This window comes from Mustela lutreola, chromosome 6 (assembly GCF_030435805.1).
Source record: "Mustela lutreola isolate mMusLut2 chromosome 6, mMusLut2.pri, whole genome shotgun sequence".
Lineage (NCBI taxonomy): Eukaryota > Metazoa > Chordata > Mammalia > Carnivora > Mustelidae > Mustela > Mustela lutreola.
In genome coordinates this window covers 87,423,704-87,443,849 of record NC_081295.1, presented here as the reverse complement: position 1 = coordinate 87,443,849, position 20,146 = coordinate 87,423,704, and the positions used below count along the sequence as shown (strand labels likewise).

Here is a 20,146-nt window from a genome sequence, read left to right as displayed (position 1 = left end):
AGGAAATTGGTGAGAAGCAGATATTGGGAGTTCCCTGCACAGATGCCCATACACTGACCATGCTCAAGATGGGGGCGGGGTGGTCCTTAAAAGAGGCATCTTCATGCAGTGGGTTTATGTTTCATTTGCCTAAAGGGGGCCTCAGGGCACCTGCTCTAGACTTTTCTTTTTTCACTTTTTAAAACTGAGATGCACTTTTTTCTTTTAAAGTTTGTTGAGGTATAACTTATATAAAATGCATCCACCTTTTGTTTTCTTTAAAAAAAATTTTTTTATTTGTTTATCTTAGAGAGAGAGCACATGCACACAGGCTAGGGGAGAGGCAGAGGGAGAGGAAAAGTCCCAAACAGACTCTGTGCTGAGCTCAGAGCCCCACACGGGGCTCAATCCCAGGGCCTGAGTTCATGACCTGAGCTGAAATCAAGAGTCAGATGCTTAACCAACTAAGCCCCCCAGTGCCCCAAAATGCATCCATCTTGAGCGTGCAATTCAATGAGTTTTGACAAAACCACCCAGTGAACTCCCATCCAGATTAAGATACAGATTTCCATCCCCCAGAAAGTTCTCTTGTACTTTTTCCATAAGCAACCCATCCCCGTCCCCGTTATAGCCTCCCAACTGAATTCTATCACCTTAGATTAGATTTGCCTGTTCTTAAACTTCGTATAAATGGATTCATGCTGTGTGCTTTCCCTGGTGTCTGGCTTCTTTTGCACAACATAATGTCTGAGACTCATCCATACTGTAAGTATGGGTAGTTTGCTTTTTATACATTGATGAACAGTATTCCATTGTAAGAATATACCACAATGTATTTATTCATTTTCTTACTGATGGACAGTTGGGTTGTTCCATGAATAAAACTATTACAAATATTCTTGCCTATATCTTTTATAGTCAATGTTTGTAGTCATTTCTCTGTACGCTGCAGTGGGACTGCTGGGCAGGAGGGTAGGTTTAGCCTTTGTGTATGCTACCAAATTGTTTTCCAAATTGTACTCAATGAGAATTCCAGTTGCTTGATGTCCTTGCCAACACTTGGCATTGTCAGTCATTTCAATATAGTTCTTCCGGTGGGTGTGTGGTTCTGCCTTAGTGTGATTTACTATATATCTCTGATGACTAAGAGTGTCAAGCCACTTGGAAACTGTCTTTCATGAAGTACCCATTGAAGGCTTCTGATTATTTTCAGGTGGAGGTATTTGTCATTTTCTCTCCCAGATTTGTAGAGCTCTTTATTCTGAATAGGAAGTCTTTGCTACATGTACATAAAGTAAATGTCTTCTAAAGTTTGGCTTGTCTTTTCACTCTAGTAATGGTATCCTCTGATGAACAGAATTCTTCATTCTAATGAGGTCCAACTGATGGTGCTTTTGTTGGTACCTTCCAGGTTTCTCTTGAAGGACCCAATAAATAGAGGTGGAGGAGGTTGGGGAAATATATGATTATGGCTCACTCTGATTTTGCCTTGAGACCCAGGGGGAATCATAGCTTATACCTCTTGTCAAAGACCTCAATCCCCTAGAAAAGATGCAGCCTTTTCCAGCCTCCCCTCAGAAAGGCTGGTCCAGGGAGTATCTATAAACCTTTCCCCACCTCCTCATCTTCCAGTCTGATTTTTTCCTTGACCTAAGAGTTGTGGCCTCTCTGGGGACAGGGAGGGGTTCAGCTGCCCCCTAATTTCTGCTCTCATCCCTTCCCCACTAGGGACCTCACCTGCTCCAGCATGTCCTTAGCGAGGTCCTCCTGTTCATCCATCTTCAGGATGGCCTGCCGGATCTCCTCATTAGAAAGCTTCAACCTAAGGCAAAACGCTGCCCCTTAAGCAGTCTGGCTTGGCCCCTCCGCTCGGGACAAACCCCAGCCCTTCTCCTCCCCTGCATTCTCTCACTCACATGAATATGGGACTGTATCCCTTAGTGCTCCCCACTTACCTCTTCTGCAAAGCCTTCTCTAACTAAACTCATATGGCCTACTGAAGGAACTCAATAATAATGAGATATTTTGATTTTTAAGGATAAACTTGAATCTGCTGTCTTGCTAGAGTCTCTGTCATGACTGATAGGGACATTTGGGAGTAAAAGGGCCATCTTTAGTGTAGACAAAGAGGGCAAAAGGTTTCTGATCCTTCTTCTCCTTATGCCTAAAATATCTACTGCACCTCCACGCGAAGATGGGACTATTGACAGACCACAAATGGGGCTGCTTCCTGCTTCCTTCATTGTCAGAGACAGAACAGCCCTCAGTCTTCTGACAGTGCCTCAGCTCCCACACAGCTGTTCCCATACATCTTGCTGTCTGGGTGAGGGAAAAGCCACCTCCCTACACACACACACACACACACACACACACACACACACAAACACACACAGTCCTTCCCTTTTCCCTCCAGATGCACACCACTTGGAGCCCTGGAGATACAGAACTCTCCCTCATCTTCAAGAGAGAGAAACTGAGGCCTGAGGCCTGTGGGAAGAAAGGGGCATGGATGTCCCAGAGATGGCTGGGGCAGCACTAAGAATAGTATGGGTGGCGGTGCCCTCTGACCCTGGCTCGGGGGGAGGACCCACACAGAAGCTGTGCTGTTCATGCAGATACTGCCCTGTTTGTTCTGCAGCCACGGGAAATGCTTGGGGGCTGAGATCATGCTGCTCTGTGGCCTAAGCCTAGTGGGGCCCTCCATGGGCTTAGAGCAATTCTGCTGCCAGACGATGACCAGGCTGGTCATCGTGACTGGGGCAGTTTCCTGTCTGCAGAGCCCCACACTGCTGCTGAACATAAGCTCTCAAGAGAGGGTTCTAGATCGGTGGTCTCCTCCCATTCCCAGAGGACAGTGGGGGCAGGGGAAGCATAGAGACAGCTATCACCCCATTCCTTGGCCACCCCTGTCCCCCAGGCATTCAGTTCCACTATATGTTTTTGCTCTAGCTTTCCCAGGGCTCTACTTCCTTGGAGGGATCCATCCCTCCCAATAGGGGCTGAAGAGGCAGGACAAGCACATACTTGGAGAGAAGGATGATGCAGTTCTGTGCCCTTCGGCCGTCAATGACTGACAGCTCTTTGACTTTGCGGGAGGCCAGGTAGATGTCCTCTGTAGAGCCCAGCTCTTTCTGAAACCAACAAGCCAAGTAAAAAGGTTGAGGTATACATGTATGCTCCAATCCTCTCCTTGCCCACCCCCCAGGAGCCACTCCCACACCAACCAAGAGATACTCCTGGTGTGAGGGGAAGAAAGACAGGGAAAGAAAAAGACAGGAGAGAGAAAAAGGAAGGTGGTTAATAACCATCTCTACTAGGAGACATCTGGGATTTTACCATGGGCTAGAACGGACTGAGGGCAATGAAGAGCTCCCCTTTTTAAAGACCGCCCTTTCTGGACAAACTAAAGAAAGAACTATTCCAGTGGAAGGGGGGTGACTGGTCCCTATGGCTTTGAGCAATGTTATGCAATCCCCAACATCCACAGAATCAGCCCTCACTCCACCACCCTACCCAGAGAGCTTCTCCAAGCTTATTATGGGAAGTAGTTTCCAAATCCCTATCAAGCTACAGTTCCTGGATTCCTGGAGACTTCAGGCACAGCTCAATGTGCCTAGATTAGAGGGCATCCACAAGTTCAGAAGTGGGGAAACTGAGACAGAGTTCCATGAAGAATTCTCTCCACTGGGGTTCCAGCAGCAGATTCCCCAAAAATCAGACACCCTCTCTTCTCTTGGGCCCTCAAAGAGGCAGATAGGAAACTAGTTTTTACCCTGAGAGGTCCCTCCAAGCACATGCTCTATATTGCACAATGATGTGAGGCTGCCACTCACATCATTATCCTTATGAATTGTGCCCTTGGGATTATGCAGTGCCCAACCTATGCAGTCTTACAGGACGGCTTTGCCTTGGGCCAGGTAGGTAAGACAACAGACCTGGAATCTTTCTCCTTACTACAGTAGACAATCACCTCCATTGCTGGTAGGGGTCTTTTTGAATTACTTCCCACCCCTACATTTCTGCTTTCTCTTTGGGAACCCTTTCCTGTGTTGCTTATAGGGATTGGTCATAAAGGTAGAAGGCAGAATGAATAAGCCCTCTCTTTTGACAAGTACAGGGCAGCAGCCCAGGACAGTGGTTAGAAGTTAGAGTGTCCAGAGCCCCAAGAGTGACTCACCTGCTGAGAAGGATTAGTTATCAGCTCCTAGGCAGGTAGCAGCCACAGCCAACAGAGAATTAAACATGCACAACGTTAGCCAAGAGTTTCAGGGACCCCAGGGACAGTAGGAGAGACATGGGGATCTCTGAGCATTGACTCTGTCCAACCCATCCCAATGAGACCTGCATGGTTGGAAATGGAGACTAGCAATTACCCTGGACAGAAGGTGCTTCTAGTGGACATACACTCCCAGAGAAGCCACAAAGTGGGGAGCAGGCAGGTCCCCTGCCTGTCCTGGGCCCAGTGGGACCACCACTCCCCAGCTGGGGCAGGCCAGGCCCCCAAGCTTCCCAACACCAGGCCTTGGTTGTTATTCTTCCTTTCTTCTCTGTTGGGAAAATGCTCAGAGGGCAGAGAGCATTTCTCTGCTGCTGGATGACTTCACCTTTCTAAACAGAAGAGGAGATATAACCAGAAGGGACCAGAAGCATGCAGAAGTTGCATTCATTGAGGCAGAGGAAAGCAGGTGTCCCTGAGTTTCACCCCTTCCTTTTGTCTTTTGGTTTCCAAGGGAACTAAGGAGGCAGGGCCCACACCCAGTTCTCCCTTTTGGGCCCTAATGGAGTTGAAGTCACTAACTCAGGAGCTGCATAGGACACAGTGGGAAGACCATAGCTCATGGGACCTTTCCCTCCCCACCAAAACATGCAACCTGGGACCCAAAATAGGGAGAGGCGACCAGGGCCACACAGCCTCTGGGATCTTTCCAGCTCTGCTGCTGTGAAGTCAGCCTGAGTCTGGGCGACCCACCAAGTGACAATAGTCTGGGTGAGCCCAGACCCTCAGTAGGGGATTAAGAAAGGAGACAGGGGACTCAACGGGACTTTCCACATTGATTTTTCTCCAGTCACTAAACCAAAAGGCCCTAAACCCAGTTTGTTCTAAACCCCATAGACCTCTTTCCCCACTGCTCCCCATCTTAGCCTCACCTTGGAGCCCAGACACTGGGTGGGCTGGCTTGGAACACTGCCCAAGAGAAAGACTCTCCAACCAGGAGGAGCTGTGTGATTGACCATGCCTGATGCACCCCTTGTACATGCCCCCTCCATCCCACTTGGGAGCACCGGGGCACAGGAGCACCAAGGACTCAAGAAGAACCCCTTTCCACTCCTGTTAGACCACAGATGCTGCTGGTTGCCATGCCAGCCTGATGTGGGCAGAGGCTAAAAAATGTTGCCTGGAATGAGGGTAAAGAATCAAATACCTTGATCACCTACTTTTAACTTAAATAACAATCGCTTTTCTAGAATGCCAAGTCAGGATCAGAGCCCTGCCCCAGCTCTGTCCCTTTGGCTAGGCTCCTAAGAGGAGTCTCATGTGCCCTCAGAAGGGACTGTCCACAGGTCTAAACTTGTCAGAATGCAGAGGGGGGCCCAGCCACAACAAGCAGCTGCTACTCAGGGCCCAGGAAGCCACAGACCCTACTCACAATCATCTGGGGTGTCCTCAGGGCTGGCACCCTGGGCTCAGCTGAGGGGACCAGAGAAAGTGGCACAGTGTGGAGAGGAAACAACCCTCAGAGCTCACTCTAAAGCCTCAAGGCTGGGAATGCCCAAACTGGACTGGGCGGGGGAGGGCCCCCAGATGTGCTAGCTACAGTGCGGATTCCTCGGCCGGCCCGACTCACCTCCTGACTCACATTCATGCGAAGATGAGGAGTTAGAATCAGCACATTTGGCAATCCGCACCGCACTGCCTCGGGAGTGCCCTGCATTCTGCCACACTCCCACTCCCCCTACTGCGGTCGGAAGAGCCAGCTGACAGGCCAGCCATCTGTAAGCACAGTCTGCAGAGCAAAGCTCAGGGCTTTCCCAGCCTGCCCAGGCCCAGACCCAACCTCAACCCCACAACATGACCTGGAGCAGCTCCACCTTCCTGGAAACATGGACATCCTCAGCTAACTGACTTGCAGGGGTGCTGGTAGGCTATGGTGGAGAGAGCAGTTTGAAATTGATCATTTCTGCTAGATGTAGTCTCCAGACCCTGGGGTCAAAGAGAGAACAGGGTTCAACAGTAGTCAGGGCTGTGACTCCACCTCCAGGGCTCCAAGATGAAAGAGAAATGGACAAAATGTTATCTCATCCCTCAGTGTATAAATACACACAACTGTGTGCCGGAACTATAATACAACAGGATATTTCCCCTGCTGCACTGCATGTCTCTAATTCCAATCCCTATGCTTAGTAAAGCATGGTACCTAATAAGGAATAAAATCATTCAGTATACATGGGAGGAAGGGAGGGAAAGAAGAAAGGTTGAGGGTTGGGTTCAAGGGGCATAGGTGAAGTCAAAACTAGAAGTCAAGACCCAAGAAGATGGGGGTGGGGAAGGGTCTTACCTGGTGCCTCTGATAAGCTGAAAACATTTTTTCAAAGTCCTCTAGGTCCAGAATGCGAAATACCTGCATGTCATCAATCTCATTCCATACGGTGCCAGGGACACGTGCCTAAGATTCAGGAAGGACAAGACCCAGCGTTTGACCCAACTCCTTCACGATGGAATGGTCCAATGTCTCTCTATCTCCGCCTGCTCCCAGCTGCACAAACTATAATAGGCTTTCAGACCTTCAGAAAGGGAGTCCATTCGTCTCCCCCAAACCTTCAATACTCTGTTCCAGGGCAGAGGCCAGAGTCAACCTCCTTGTCCTTCCTTTCTCCTGGGGCCATACAGACATGTGTTCCATAAATCAAACAGAAGGCAGGAGTGAATGATGGCATGCAAACTCCTTCCAGAAAAACCAAACCAAACCAGTGCTCTTGGGGCACACTCCCTATAGGTCAGGGTTGGCTAGAGTCACTACAAGAGACAATGCCCGCACATATCTGAGATCTTCAAATCCTCAATGCGCACTAGATTTCCCATATCTGAGATGGTCATTTTCTCTCCCAGAGGGTCTTCCTCCCACTTTCCCAGATTCCCAGAAAGTAGGAACGACAAATTGTCAGAAAGTGGGAAATGCCAAAGGCTGGGATATCCTGATCCTTGGAGTGACTGCTCAGGCCAGCGAGACTGCCACAGCTTCCTGTTGGTCAGACCCAGGGAAAGTGGCCTATCCCTCATGGTTGGAATGCATCAAAGGGTTCACATTTCCAGCTCTTCCCACCTAAGCACTGCCCCACCTCTGTGTGGGACCTTGGCACTGAACCCCCACACTGGGGAGAGGCTCCATCAGCAAAGCTGAGAACATCCCAGTGGTCTTACAGCACCCCAACAATGGCTCAGAGGCCAAAGCTCAGCCCCTCCCAGGGTGCTCACTTCTGTCCTCCTACGAGTATTTGCCCCATCCTGAGCTTTGCTGTCCTTTAAAATGGAATCTCCCACCTTCCTCTGCCTGGGGGGCAGCTGGGGAACCTTCCTAAGGCCACTACCCCCTTCTCCCTCCATCTCCCCCTCAGCAAGGCTTAGAGAGCAAAACATACCTTTCACTCACTTTTATTTTCTTAAACTCTGGAAAGGGGAGGCTAGGCCAGAGCAGGGGGGTGTGGGGACATTCCTGTGGCCTTCCTAAGGCCAGGGACCCTCTTGTGGAATGCCGGGCTGGGAAGCTTAGAGCAGCAAGGGATACAGGCAACTGGCCAAACCCAACACAGACACATTCTTTTCATGGCAGAAACAACCACTGTGTGTGTGTGTGTGTGTGTGTGTGTGTGTGTGCGCACAGGAGCATGCGTGGAGTAAGGGAAGGGGACTGGGGAAAGGAGCCAGGCCCCTGGAATGGAGTAGATGGGAGACAGAGAGAAGATGGGAAGGGAAACTGAATCAGGAAAGTAGGGAAGGGAAAGCTCTCAGTGGCCAGGCCTGGAGTGGAAGTGAGCTCCATGGGAAAGCCCACACAGGTAAAGCTTGCTGCTGTTCTTTACTCCCGCTGAGGAGGGGCTAAGACAGGGCTGGAATGCAAGAGCTGGATGGACAACAGCAGGGAGACTTTCCCCGGGGAGAACAGACTGAGTGCCCAGCTCTCCCACCCTCCTTGCCAAATGCCACCCCATCCCCCTACACAGCCCCTCGCGGAGGCGGAGGTGAAGCCGAGCTCTGGAGCCATAACCCATTTCCTAGTATTCTCCACGTCCCATGCTTCACTGAGGCGCCCTGATGGCCCACTGTGTAGAATGATCCCTGGCTTTAAATTTGCATCACTCTGGCCAAAACCTTATCAACTCCTGTTTAAATCCCTGGGGCTTCGGTTCCTCTAGACATACCCTTTATACGCCAGGGAAATCTTTCTCCAAAACCCTTTTTCTTTGTGTTTCTCTCACTGAGCATTTGGGGTCAAAACTGAGCAAGTGAGCTTGCACTCCCAGCCTCATGACTACTTGGGACCATTGGCAAGTAGGAGGGTATCATTTTCTTCTTGTTTCGCACAAAAGGAAGCAGTCTCAGCAATGCTTGCTTAGTGAGTTGAAGGATTAGGTGAGATAACATACTTAAGGCGTGCATGGTTGTGCCACTAATAACTCACCTAATACTATTATGAATTCCTGAGTCAGTCACCGTTCCAAGTACTTCATATGTCAATTAATCCTCACAATAATCATTTGATGTGGGTGTCATAATTCCCCCCATTTTGTAGATCAGGAACCTGAAGACCAAGTGCTTAAATAACTCCTGGTAACATGATTAAAAGCTTGGGAGTGGGCTAACAGGTCCACAAATATTATTCAGTCCCCTCCACTCACTTCTGCTGAGCAATGTCTACAACTCCTGTGAGTGCTCCCCCTAATCCCCCATTCCATCACACCTGTATTTTCCAGTCCAGGAATGATACTCTGGCCTGCTTTGGGTTCCTGAGGAATTTATATAGATTTTATTATTACTGGACCCCAGAGAAAACCCTATCCATAGCTCCATTTGATGAAAATGTTGCAAAAATATTAGTTGCCTTGTCTATTTTCCTTAATTGTTGAGGGGTCTAATCAACTTTTCATTACCTTTAAAAATTTTTTAACTATACAAAAAGGCAACTTACTGAATGAGAGGTGATATCTGCAAATGGTATATTCAGTAAAGGCTAAACACCTAAAACAGATAAAGAACTTACACAACTCAATGATGTCTGCATGGCCGCTGAAGTGTGTGTATGGGTCAGCTAACTGAACGCAGTTACCATGTATGTATTACAGCTAAAGGACAAAGTCACAGGTCCTAATAGGATTTAGTACAGAACCAGAGGTAGGGCTCAACCCAGGCTAGAACTGGACTTAAATTACTAGGAGCCTAATGTAACCCAGGGCAAATCTACTCCATGTTTGTGAGAGTCCGACAGAGGAACCAACACCCACATATGGACCTGGGATTGGTGATTATTAGAATAGATAACATTCATGAGCAGTCTAGAAAAGTACCCAGTGTGTCTACTTCCCACTGGGAGGATGCCAGAATGGCTACATCTTGACATGAAACTCTTCATGGCAAGGGTACTGTCCTGTCCCCTGCCAAGATCTCATCATTTCAGTCCTTTGAACACACCAGCCTGATCTTTACCATCTCTAGACCTTGGCCCAAGTTATTTGCCTATATCTTCCACTCTTTTCCTCAAATACACCCTATTCTTAAAACTCTAGCCCAGCCATTGTATTGTCCAGAAAGTGACTCTGTTTGGCCCATGCTTTGGTATCAACATAACCGTATTAAACCTCATCATGTACACATTCTGTCTGCAGGTGGCTTTTCCAAAATGACCCTTAGCACATGCCAAGCTATCTTCTTCCAGCATAGATGTTCTTCCCAATGGACAGTGAGCTGTCTGGAATGAGCAATCCCATCTTCTGCATCTACTGTGCCTTTCCTTCCCCCTGCCCAAAGAAGGAACCCAGAACGGGAGATCTACAAACAATGGGCAGGCAGTCTGTGGGGCTGATTGTCACTGGCTATGGGAGAATGGATCTACTGATCTTTTCTTTGTTACTTACCTCATTTAGCTTGACCCAGTTGAAGGACTTCAGTGGATGGGAAGGCTGGGGGACACACTTCTTCCTGAGTGGGATATCACTGCTGGGGCAGGGGTCTGGAGGGAGAGGCAGGCCAATGCTGAAGCACGGTGGGGCACCAGGAGGAGTGGGAGGTCCACCAGGTGGAAGAGGTGGTGGTGGAGGTGGGGGACAGCAGGCAAATGGGAGAGGGGGCGGAGGTGGAGGCAGGTCACTGGTTGTCATTGAGGAAGACAAGGTAAGTGGGCCCCCAGGGGGAGGTGGGGAAGATACTGGTCCTGTCTGTGGGAAGATGGAAAAATCAAAAAGACAAAGCCATCAAGCAAGGATACCTTTCAAGTCCGCACCACACTATTCCTTTCCTTATTCTTACTCATCTATACTAGAACCCCAATCCTGCTCTCACCTCTCTCATGCATTTTATCCCCCCATTTCCTCTCTGTATCCCAAATATCCAATATACAGAGACACAACCACAGACACATACACATAGGTAAAACACACATACATAACACTGGACAAAGTCATAGTTATCACAATGCAACAGCAGGAGCGCTACATATGGTTATGTATGCTACCACCTCCACAAGGACATACAGCTACATAGGGAGGGGGCACAAAACCATACTTGCACTCTGCTTTGCCAGGTGTGCTTCCTGGGACAGTGTCACCCAAGGAAAACAGTATTGCAGTATTGGTTTGTTTTTTTTTTCCCCCTAATTAACACAAACGTAGCAACCCTTACAGACTCAGAGGTCCTCTCTATCCTGGCCTGAGCTGCTCCTCTAAATTCTCCTTCATCTTGAGGTCCTCAGCCCTTCCCCATACCTGTTCTTCCCACCTCATCCTGAAGGTCTCAGCTCAATATGTAAAGAGAGGAGGGTATCTACATACTGAGATTTCACTGAGTTGGGCTACCAGCTCTGCCACTTGTCCTCGAGCCTGGCGCAGCTCCTGGGACTCTCGAGCCAGCTTGTCCTTCATCTTGTTCAGTGTCCGCATCATCTCTTCCTTCTCTAATGTTTTTGTCTCACATTCTCGCTCCTTCCTCTCCAGCTTGCTCACCAGCTCCATGTGTTCTGGAATGGGAGTAGGACAGGAGAGAAAATGGGAAGAGACAATTGAATATGCATGGGTCTACCTCTAATGGGTCCTGGGCTGGGCACAGGAGGGGTTGTGCAGAGCACGCAGTGGTTTGAGGCAGAGCCCCTTACCTTTCCGGAACTTCTCTGCCTGGTCTCGCCATTGTTTTACCTCATTCTCATTGATGAGCCTGGTGGGGGAACACAGGGAAGGGTCTGTTGATTGTTGGCTTATTACTTCCCAAAAGATATATTATCCCCCTATTCCCCACATCAGTTCCATGATCTCCAATCCCAGTCCAGCCACATCAAGGAGGCTAGGATTTTTGACTCTCCAGATGTCTCTTCAGGTCCCCAGGTCTTCCCAGTTCTCATTGTCTCTCTGTGGACTGTGAAAACTGAAAAGACCCTCAAATAACTTATGATCCAACCCCTTCGGATATAGTTGAAGCTCTTGAGAGCAGAGATGAAGACAATAGCTTAACTAATGGTAGAACGAGGACTAAATCTCGGGCTTCTTTTAGTTGTCTGATGACTTGTACACCTTTGTAAAAATAAGTTTTTGCTTTGAAAGAGATCAAAATGTTAGCCCTACCATGGTACGGGCTTCCAAAGACCAATGTATAAGAGTAAGAGAAGTCACCCATCCCAGCACCACAGAATGAATATGTTGAGGGTAAAGAGGGGATGTATCTAAATCACAGGAAGTCTTCATTCATGCCGAACTCTTGTAATGGGGATTAAGCTATTATCTAGACATCACAGTGTAATAGAAATGAAATCCCAAATGAGACCCAAATAATCAGGATTTTCTTTTTTGTAACTCTAAAAACATGGCAGAGTTAGATCCATGAATTTTGGCTTCCTCAATCAGATGAAAGATATAAAGAGGAGACAGAGTATGGAAGGGAACATAATTTGTTAAGAGAGTCTTTGGAGAGAGCCATTGCTGTCCTTCTTGGAGATCCTACCTCTTTCACCATCATCCACTGTCTCTGTTGAACCCAATTCAGAGTGTTCTGACCTACATTCCCTGATGTTGGGAAGGAGGCTTGGTGAACTGGGGTCCAACTTGGGGCCAGGCAGGTCCAAAGAGTGAAGAAACATTAACAAGAGAGAGAGTGGTGCTCTGCTGGGATATCCAGCACTCTTAGACTTTGTTGGCACAGAGATTGCATGAGGATTTCTCATGCAAGCATCATGGAGAAATTGGGCTGATGCCATTTTAAGTCCTGTTTAAGATGTCCACATAGCAGAGAAGTGGACACTTGAACATTGTGCCATTGTGTACTAGATTGCTAGTGAATCAGGGGCTGATGGAAGGGGTGGTACCACCCAGTCCCAAGTGATAAAAAGGCCTTAAATGGTCAGTGGCCAGGGTTTTATAGTAAGATGCATGTGCCAAAGAGCTTCAGAAGATCCCAGAAATAATTCATGTCTTCACCCATGTGCCAAGGCCAGAGAATAGGAAGACTGTTTACTAAGTTACCTGATCAAGTAAGATCTTTTCTTCTTCTCCTTCCTTCCCCTGCACTGTGATAGGGGTTTAAAACTGGTTAGCTAATAGAAGGGGATATGTGTGTACAATGGGTTAGAAGAAAAACAGAACAGAGAAAGAAAGCCAATCATTACACATGCCCTTCCCACTACAACTTCCAGCTCCAGTCCAGGGAAGAGAGAGAGTGAAGGCTAAATCTAATCTAGAATTCACATAGTTCACATCTGGGACTAGTTCTAGTAGTTGCAGATTTGAGACTGTTTAAAATGATTGTGCAAGAAGAAGCAAAAACTTCATTGGATCTGAGGACAGAGGAAAAGCTTCCCCACTAAATAGTGCAAAGAACTGGTAGAAAACAAAAATAAAAATCAGAAATAAAGTTGCATTTTGATTACTTTTCTATTTGCACTTATCCAGCAAACCAGGTAGGATTAACCACATCAATACCTAACTACTTGTAAAATGAAAACAATAGCATGAATAGTTAAAAAATCATTATCTACTTGGCTTTGGCATGTGACCAAATTGAGAGCCAACTTATCTCCTTAAAGGGCAACTGGATCAGACTTCCACTAACAGCAACATTATTTGAAAAATCCAAGATTTGAAAGAAGCCCAAGTGTCCATCAATTGGTTATTGAATAAGAAGATGTGGTGCATTAAAAATGGTGGAATATTATGCAGCCTTTAAAAAGGACGAAATCTTGCCATTTGCAATGACATGGACAGAGCCAGAGAGTATCATGCTAAGTAAAACAAATCAGTCAGAAAAAGACAAACCCGTATGATTTCACAGATAGATGGAATTTAAGAAACAAATCAAATGAGAAAAGGGAAAAAAAGAAAAAGAGACAAATCAAGAAATTGACTCTTAACTATAGAGGACAAACTGATGGTTCCCAGAGGGGAGGGGGCAGAGGGATGGATGAAGCAGATGACGGGGATTAAGGAAGGCACTTGTCATGATGAGCTCGGGGTGATATATGAAGTGTTGAATCACGACATTGCATGCCTGAAACTAAAATAACGCTATATGTTAACTAACTGGAAATTAAAAACTTAAAAAAATAAAGTCCAGTAAAAGTTTAAAATTAAAAATTAGTATGTTAGCTTAACATCTGATTACTACTTGACGTGACTTTAAACTTGGTTCTGTGTTTCTCAGTACACAGGGTCAAAGATAAGCCAGAAGACCTTAGGCTCTGACATCCTTATCCAACAGCCTTAGTTAAATTGCCATGCTCTATTTCAGTGATCGGCAAACTTTCCCTAAAGGGTTAGAATAAATATTTTAGGTTTCATATAGCAGGTACAGTCTCTGTCACATATTCTCATTTGTTTTTAAAAACACTTTAAAATGTAAAACCTATTCTTAGCTCATGGGTCATGCAAAAGCAAACTGGAGGATTGGTTATCTCATAGACCATTGTTAATAAGTTTAAATTCTTCCTCTATCCACCCCATGCAATGAATCATTAAAAGCTGAGTACAGGGGCACCTGGGTGGCTCAGCTGGTTAAGTATCTGCCTTTGGCTCAGGTCAGGCCAGGGTCCTGGGATCGAGCCCCACATCAGGCTCCCTGCTCAGTGGGAAGTCTGCTTCTTCCTCTGGCTCTCCTCCCTACCCAAGTTTGTGCTCTCTCGATCTCTCTTTCTCTCAAACAATAATTTTTTTTTTTTTTAAAGCTGACTACAATGACAGTACAGACAAAAGGTTGATATCCAGGATCTATAAAGAATTTCTCAAACTCAACACACACAAAACAGATAATCATGTCAAAAAATGGGCAGAAGACATGGGCAGACACTTCTCCAATGAAGACATACAAATGGCTATCAGACACATGAAAAAATGCTCATCATCACTAGCCATCAGGGAGATTCAAATCAAAACCACATTGAGATACCACTTTACACCAGTCAGAATGGCCAAAATTAGCAACACAGGAAACAACATGTGTTGGAGAGGATGTGGAGAAAGGGGAACCCTCTTACACTGTTGGTGGGAATGCAAGTTGGTGCAGCCTCTTTGGAGAACAGTGTAGAGATTCCTTAAGAAATTAAAAATAGAGCTTCCCTATGATCCTGCAATTGCACTCCTGGGTATTTACCCCAAAGATACAGATGGAGTGAAAAGAAGGGCCATCTGTACCCCCATGTTCATGGCAGCAATGGCCATGGTCGCCAAACTGTGGAAAGAACCAAGCTGCCCTTCAACGGATGAACGGATAAGGAAGATGTGGTCCATATATACTATGGAGTATTATGCCTCCATCAGAAAGGATGAATACACAACTTTTGTAGCAACATGGATGGGACTGGAAGAGATTATGCTGAGTGAAATAAGTCAAGCAGAGAGAGTCAATTATCATATGGTTTCACTTATTTGTGGAGCATAAGAAGTAACACAGAGGACATGGGGAGATGGAGAGGAGAAGGAAGTTGAGGGAAATTGGAGGGGGAGGTGAACCATGAGATACTATGGACTCTAAAAAACAATCTGAGGGTTTTGAAGGGGTGGCGGGGTGGGAGGTTGGGTGAGCCTGGTGGTGGGTATTATGGAGGGAACATATTGCATGGAGCACTGGGTGTGGTGCATAAACAATGAATTCTGTTACACTGAAATGAAATTAAATTTTAAAAATGAGAAGAAAAAAAGCTGACTACATTCCCTACAAACTTGTGTTGTTTGATATGATAGTCCCTAGCCACATTATATGGCTATCTGAATTTAAATGAAATAAAATTTTAAATTAAGCTCCTCAGTTACACTATCCACATGTCAAGTGCTCAGCAGCCAGGTTTGAACAGGGAAGATATGGAACATTTCTATCATATCAGAGAATTCTATACTGGGCATGTTCCTTAAGGTGCATTTGGAGGCATCTGGTTTACAAGAGAGCGAGAGGAGAGAGGAAGGAGGAGGAAGACAGGTGAGAGCTGGCCACTGCTCACATGTTGACAATGTTCTTGACATTGAAGTTCTCCAAGGGAGCCAGGTCAGGGTCCACACCCCTCTCATCCTGGAGGACAATCTGCTGAAGGATTCGGTCCAGGAGCTGCCATTGCTGGAAGTAGCCACCGTTCCGCTTGTCTGCAAGGACAATAGGCATCATAACTTTACTGAGCCCTGGAACACCCTGGGGTCCTGCCCTAGAATCATGGCATGGGCACAAGCTGATGAAACGTGCCCTCTCCCGCCCTTGGAAAGCTCCCAGTCTGATGGAAGAGGCAATGATGCTACTGATGCTGATGGTGATGATGGAGATTCACAAATGCAGCCATTTCTTGATGATCTGCAGCTGACTTTCTATGAGTGTGTCAATCCTCTAGATACATTTCTCTACTCCCTGAAGGGCTTCTTGGCTGTCTTTGTTCCCTGTAGGCACCCTGAATAGCCTACACCTTGGGAATATAAATTGTCTTTTCCATTATCAAAAAAAAAGCACCTTTCAAAAAGTAAATCTGCTCCAAAATATTACCTGCTAAATAATGAAGTCTCCAGGGAAATTTAAAAAAAGAAAACGTTTTAGGATTATCTAGGCTGTTTTTCTACGGTGAAAAATGAATGGAAACTCATTACAGGTATGCACTGAGAAAGAGAGAGAGTCAGAATGTGTTGGAGAAGTGCTAATGGAATCCAGGCTGATTTCTTGATGAAGGAGACCCGGAACTGTGAAGGCAAAGGCTTGTGTGTGATGCCTGACCTCACAGGGCTCCACTCCTATCCTCTGTAGTCATGGCTTGGTGGGACATGGGTTTTCTTTTCATGGCTAGCCACAAGCCCCTCTTTCTCATCTTGATCCCAAGTGCTCTGACCAACCAAAGGAGGTCAGCCAACATGATGCTGATCTCAGAGTCAAACCATAATGCTTAAAGGTGGAAGGTTGTCTGCAAAGCCCCATTTTGAAGGAAGACACCCGTTGACATTACCCATGGAGCACCACACACAGAACCTGAGAGAGGAGAATTTGGGTTTCTCAGGCACTTCCTACATCTTTCGTGAAGGTCTCTGGACTGAGCTTTGGAGAACTGATAGGTTCCTGGTCTAGGTCACTGTGTCCTGTTTCTTTTCCAATACTTCACTGACAAAGGCACTGCAATGTGGCATAGTTTTCCATTTACCCTTCACCCAGGAATACAGGGTAAAGCCAGGTCACTGGCTCACAGAAGTAGAACAGGTTTCATCTAAAGCCATAACCCCAAAGAAACAAAAATTCCTTTCTATGTACAGAATCACCAAGCCTCAAGTTCATCCACTATAAATCAAGTACAATAATGCACACCCTTAAGTCATTTTGAGGTTTAGAGACACTGTGCCAAAGTGCCTTGCGTCATGCATGGCCCAGCACTGGCACACAGCAAACTGTAGTCATTGCCACCATCACCACAAAAACAAATGCCACCATCACCACCAGTAGAGAGTCTTCCCAGGTTGACCATCTTGGTTGGCCATACTAGTCTTCCAAATTTGTGGTTTTGTGAAGAGCTTAAATATCAAGTGATACAGTTACAGTTCATTTCAAATTGCATGCTGGGGTGGCTATTAGTGATTATATGTAATTTATTCAGTCACTGTGCACACCTGGATCTTAAAAAGCTTAGCATCTGCTAAGCTTATATGCTAACATCCAGTACTTGCAAAGAGATGCAGGGGAAAGTGCATTAAAGTGGAGCTCATAAGACCTGGATGGAGGAGTTGATGAAACTCTGGAAAAAGGCATGCTCAGTCTAGATCTGTGGCAGTCCCCCAAATACAAAGCTGCTTCTTGGAGCCCCCCAAGAGGACTGATCACTCTCCTGTCATAAGCTGACAGTCAGCTCTGTTTGATTTTACAATGATCAAGCTTCTTCCTGGTAGACCAGAACATCGTTGTTCAGGCCCAAGTTCCCAGCTGCTCACCTGGGTGACAGTGGAAGTCTTGACCCCAAAGAGAGAGAGAAGGACAAGGGCCTGCATCCTGTGGCCAGGCCTCCTGGAGACATGTGCCAAGGGAGACCCAGCCAGACTCACCAACTCAGGGAAGTCCTGACACATTGTCTCAACCTGCCCCAGGCCAACGTTCAGGCCAGCTGAGGAAGTGGTACATGTAGCGTACTCACAGGGCATCTGCAGACAGTGGTGTAAAACAGACAGCAAGCAGGGGTAGGCCTCAGTGTGCTTTAGCTTCTTGTGGATCAGCTCAAACATCTGGGAAGCACTCTTGGTGTCAATGTGGACCTGAGGGAGTGGAGGGCACAGTAAACAGGGAGGGATAAGCCATGGAAGAAGAGAGGAGAAAAACCTACTTCCATCCATGGAGCCCCATTTCCCAGGACAATGTTCCTTCTCCTGCTTCTGGCCAGGCTTCAAAAGAGAGGCACAGAGAAAAGGCGGAGGGAGTTGTCCTAATTACACGAAGCAGGATTTCTCCATTTCAGCACTATTGGCATCTTGAACCAGATCATTCTTCGGCATGGGAATCTGTCCTGTTCACTGTAGGCTGTTCCATACCATCCTTGGTCCATATCTATCAGATGCCAGATGTAAGGAGGGCAACCTTCTTACACCAATTGTGACAACAAAAATTGTCTCCAGGCATTGCAAATGTCCACAGGGGAAGACGGAAGCAAAGACACTGCTGGTTGAGAGCTACTGATTTAAACTAAGGGAAGGGGACAGGGACATAGGCAATTCAAGGACCACGTAGCATAGTTTCACGCAACCTGGGTTCAAATCCCAGATCTACTCTCATTGTGTGACAAGGCAAATCTCAATCTCCTTGTTGTAAATCCAAGGTTTATGTGACAATATAAATGGATAGTGATGGGTGACTGGAGCACCACCAGATGTAGGTTTCTATTTGAGTGGAGATTTTATAATACAATATTTAAGTAGCAGAATTGTGTATTTTCAGGGTTATTGAGATTGAAATGAAAAGACAATCTGGTTTGTGAAACATGATCTGGTTAGTGACGGGGAAAGAGGACTCAGGAAATTGCTGAAAGGCAGAGGAAGAGTAGCCTGGAGAGAATTTGAGACTATCACATGTAAGAACAGGCCCTCTTTCCTTTGGGGGTTGCAATCTCCCAGCAAAGGAGATGCCCTTGGTAGGTAAGGCCTGCTAGGTGAGGCCTTGCAGAGTCAACACACTGCCAGGCTCCAGAAGCAGGACCTGGCTATAGGGCCACTCACCAGGGAAGCCAGTCAACACTGGACCCACTACATCATGGGATCTGGAGAAGAGTTTGTGGGACCACCTGGGACCCCACTTCTGTAGCCCCATCCCTGTAGGCTTCTCACCATGTCAAACCTCCTGGCTAGCTCCAGGTCATCCTCATTCCGGACCATCTCAAAGAAGTCTAAATGCCTAGATAGGATGGGGGGATAGAGAGAGTAGATATTACTTTGAGGATGTCCCTATTTGAGGGTCAACCCCTTTAACTCCCCAGTGAACTAAATCTGAAAGCTTCATTCCAGTGAGGCCGAGGCAAAATCAGAAAGAAGCCACCTGTCGCAGGCCAGCACTCTCCTCCTTTATAGAACCCCATGCCCCCTCCTCAGGCCGGCTAGCCCAGAGGCCTGTCCCCTTAGATCAGCCTTTCTCAATTTTGTCATTATTGATACCCAGGGCTAGATCTGCCTTGGTTGTGGGAGGCCAATCTGTGTGATGTAAAAGGTTCAGCAGCATTTCTGATCTCTACCCACCAGACACCAGTAGCAGCCCCCACCTTTGAAGTTGTGACAACAAAAATGTGTCCAGACTTCGCCAACTGCCCCTTGGGATAAAATCACCCAGTCAAGGAATACTGTTCTGCCTTCACCAGGACTCTCATACTGTCCATATGTCAACCTATGAAGCCAGTTTATGGCTCTGTCATTTTCCACCCCATCCATTCTCCAGCTCCATTTCAAAAGGGCCCATCCTGTCTCCTTTAAGACTCAGTGCAATAAAATAGTCTACCAATGGGACAGAACCAGAAGAGACAGATAGGAACTTAATTGGAATTAAGGAAGACATAGGAATTTAATTGTGCCCTTTTATCAATGAAGGCTTTTATGGCTTCCATTTGGAGTGGAGCAATTCCCTTGCTAAGCAGGAGTGCCCTGCAGGATGTTTAGTATTCCTGGTTTCCAACTATCAATACCAGTTAGTGTCCCCCAACCAGCCAGTCTGAAAGCCAAAGGAATACCACCAAGTGTTTCCAAATGCTCCCCCACCCACCCTGGGGAAGTACTGCCATGATTGATGACTACTGGGTCCACCTGCCTATAACATTGGAAATGAGAAAGCAGGTCAGCCAAGAGAGCAAGCAGGGACATAGGTAGGATGTGGGACAGGCGGGTGAGAGTTGTCCACCTTCCCCACATAGAACTTATTTTGAATTGATACTGTGTATGGCAGGTGGTTTCCAGTAGGAAGGGCAGCCTCCTTGAAAGTCCTGATCATCCCCAACTGAGG

General features: G+C 46.8%; 1 protein-coding gene across 5 annotated transcripts in view; it reads right to left on the bottom strand.

Moving 5' to 3' along the window:
• The window catches only part of DAAM2 (dishevelled associated activator of morphogenesis 2), a 129,002-nt gene that overhangs the window by 17,882 nt on the left and 90,974 nt on the right, over nucleotides 1–20,146 (bottom strand). For 4 of the 5 annotated variants that reach the window (XM_059177850.1, XM_059177852.1, XM_059177854.1 and 1 more), the window contains exons 9-18: nucleotides 18,988–19,054; nucleotides 17,808–17,925; nucleotides 15,660–15,798; nucleotides 11,340–11,398; nucleotides 11,020–11,204; nucleotides 10,108–10,407; nucleotides 6,537–6,644; nucleotides 4,157–4,183; nucleotides 3,004–3,110; nucleotides 1,717–1,801 (exon numbers count right to left, since the gene is read on the bottom strand). In XM_059177850.1, the coding sequence (XP_059033833.1) occupies nucleotides 1,717–1,801; nucleotides 3,004–3,110; nucleotides 4,157–4,183; nucleotides 6,537–6,644; nucleotides 10,108–10,407; nucleotides 11,020–11,204; nucleotides 11,340–11,398; nucleotides 15,660–15,798; nucleotides 17,808–17,925; nucleotides 18,988–19,054 (1,195 nt within the window). The remainder of the gene's footprint in view (nucleotides 1–1,716; nucleotides 1,802–3,003; nucleotides 3,111–4,156; nucleotides 4,184–6,536; nucleotides 6,645–10,107; nucleotides 10,408–11,019; nucleotides 11,205–11,339; nucleotides 11,399–15,659; nucleotides 15,799–17,807; nucleotides 17,926–18,987; nucleotides 19,055–20,146) is intronic. The other variant, XM_059177855.1, reaches the window with a different exon arrangement.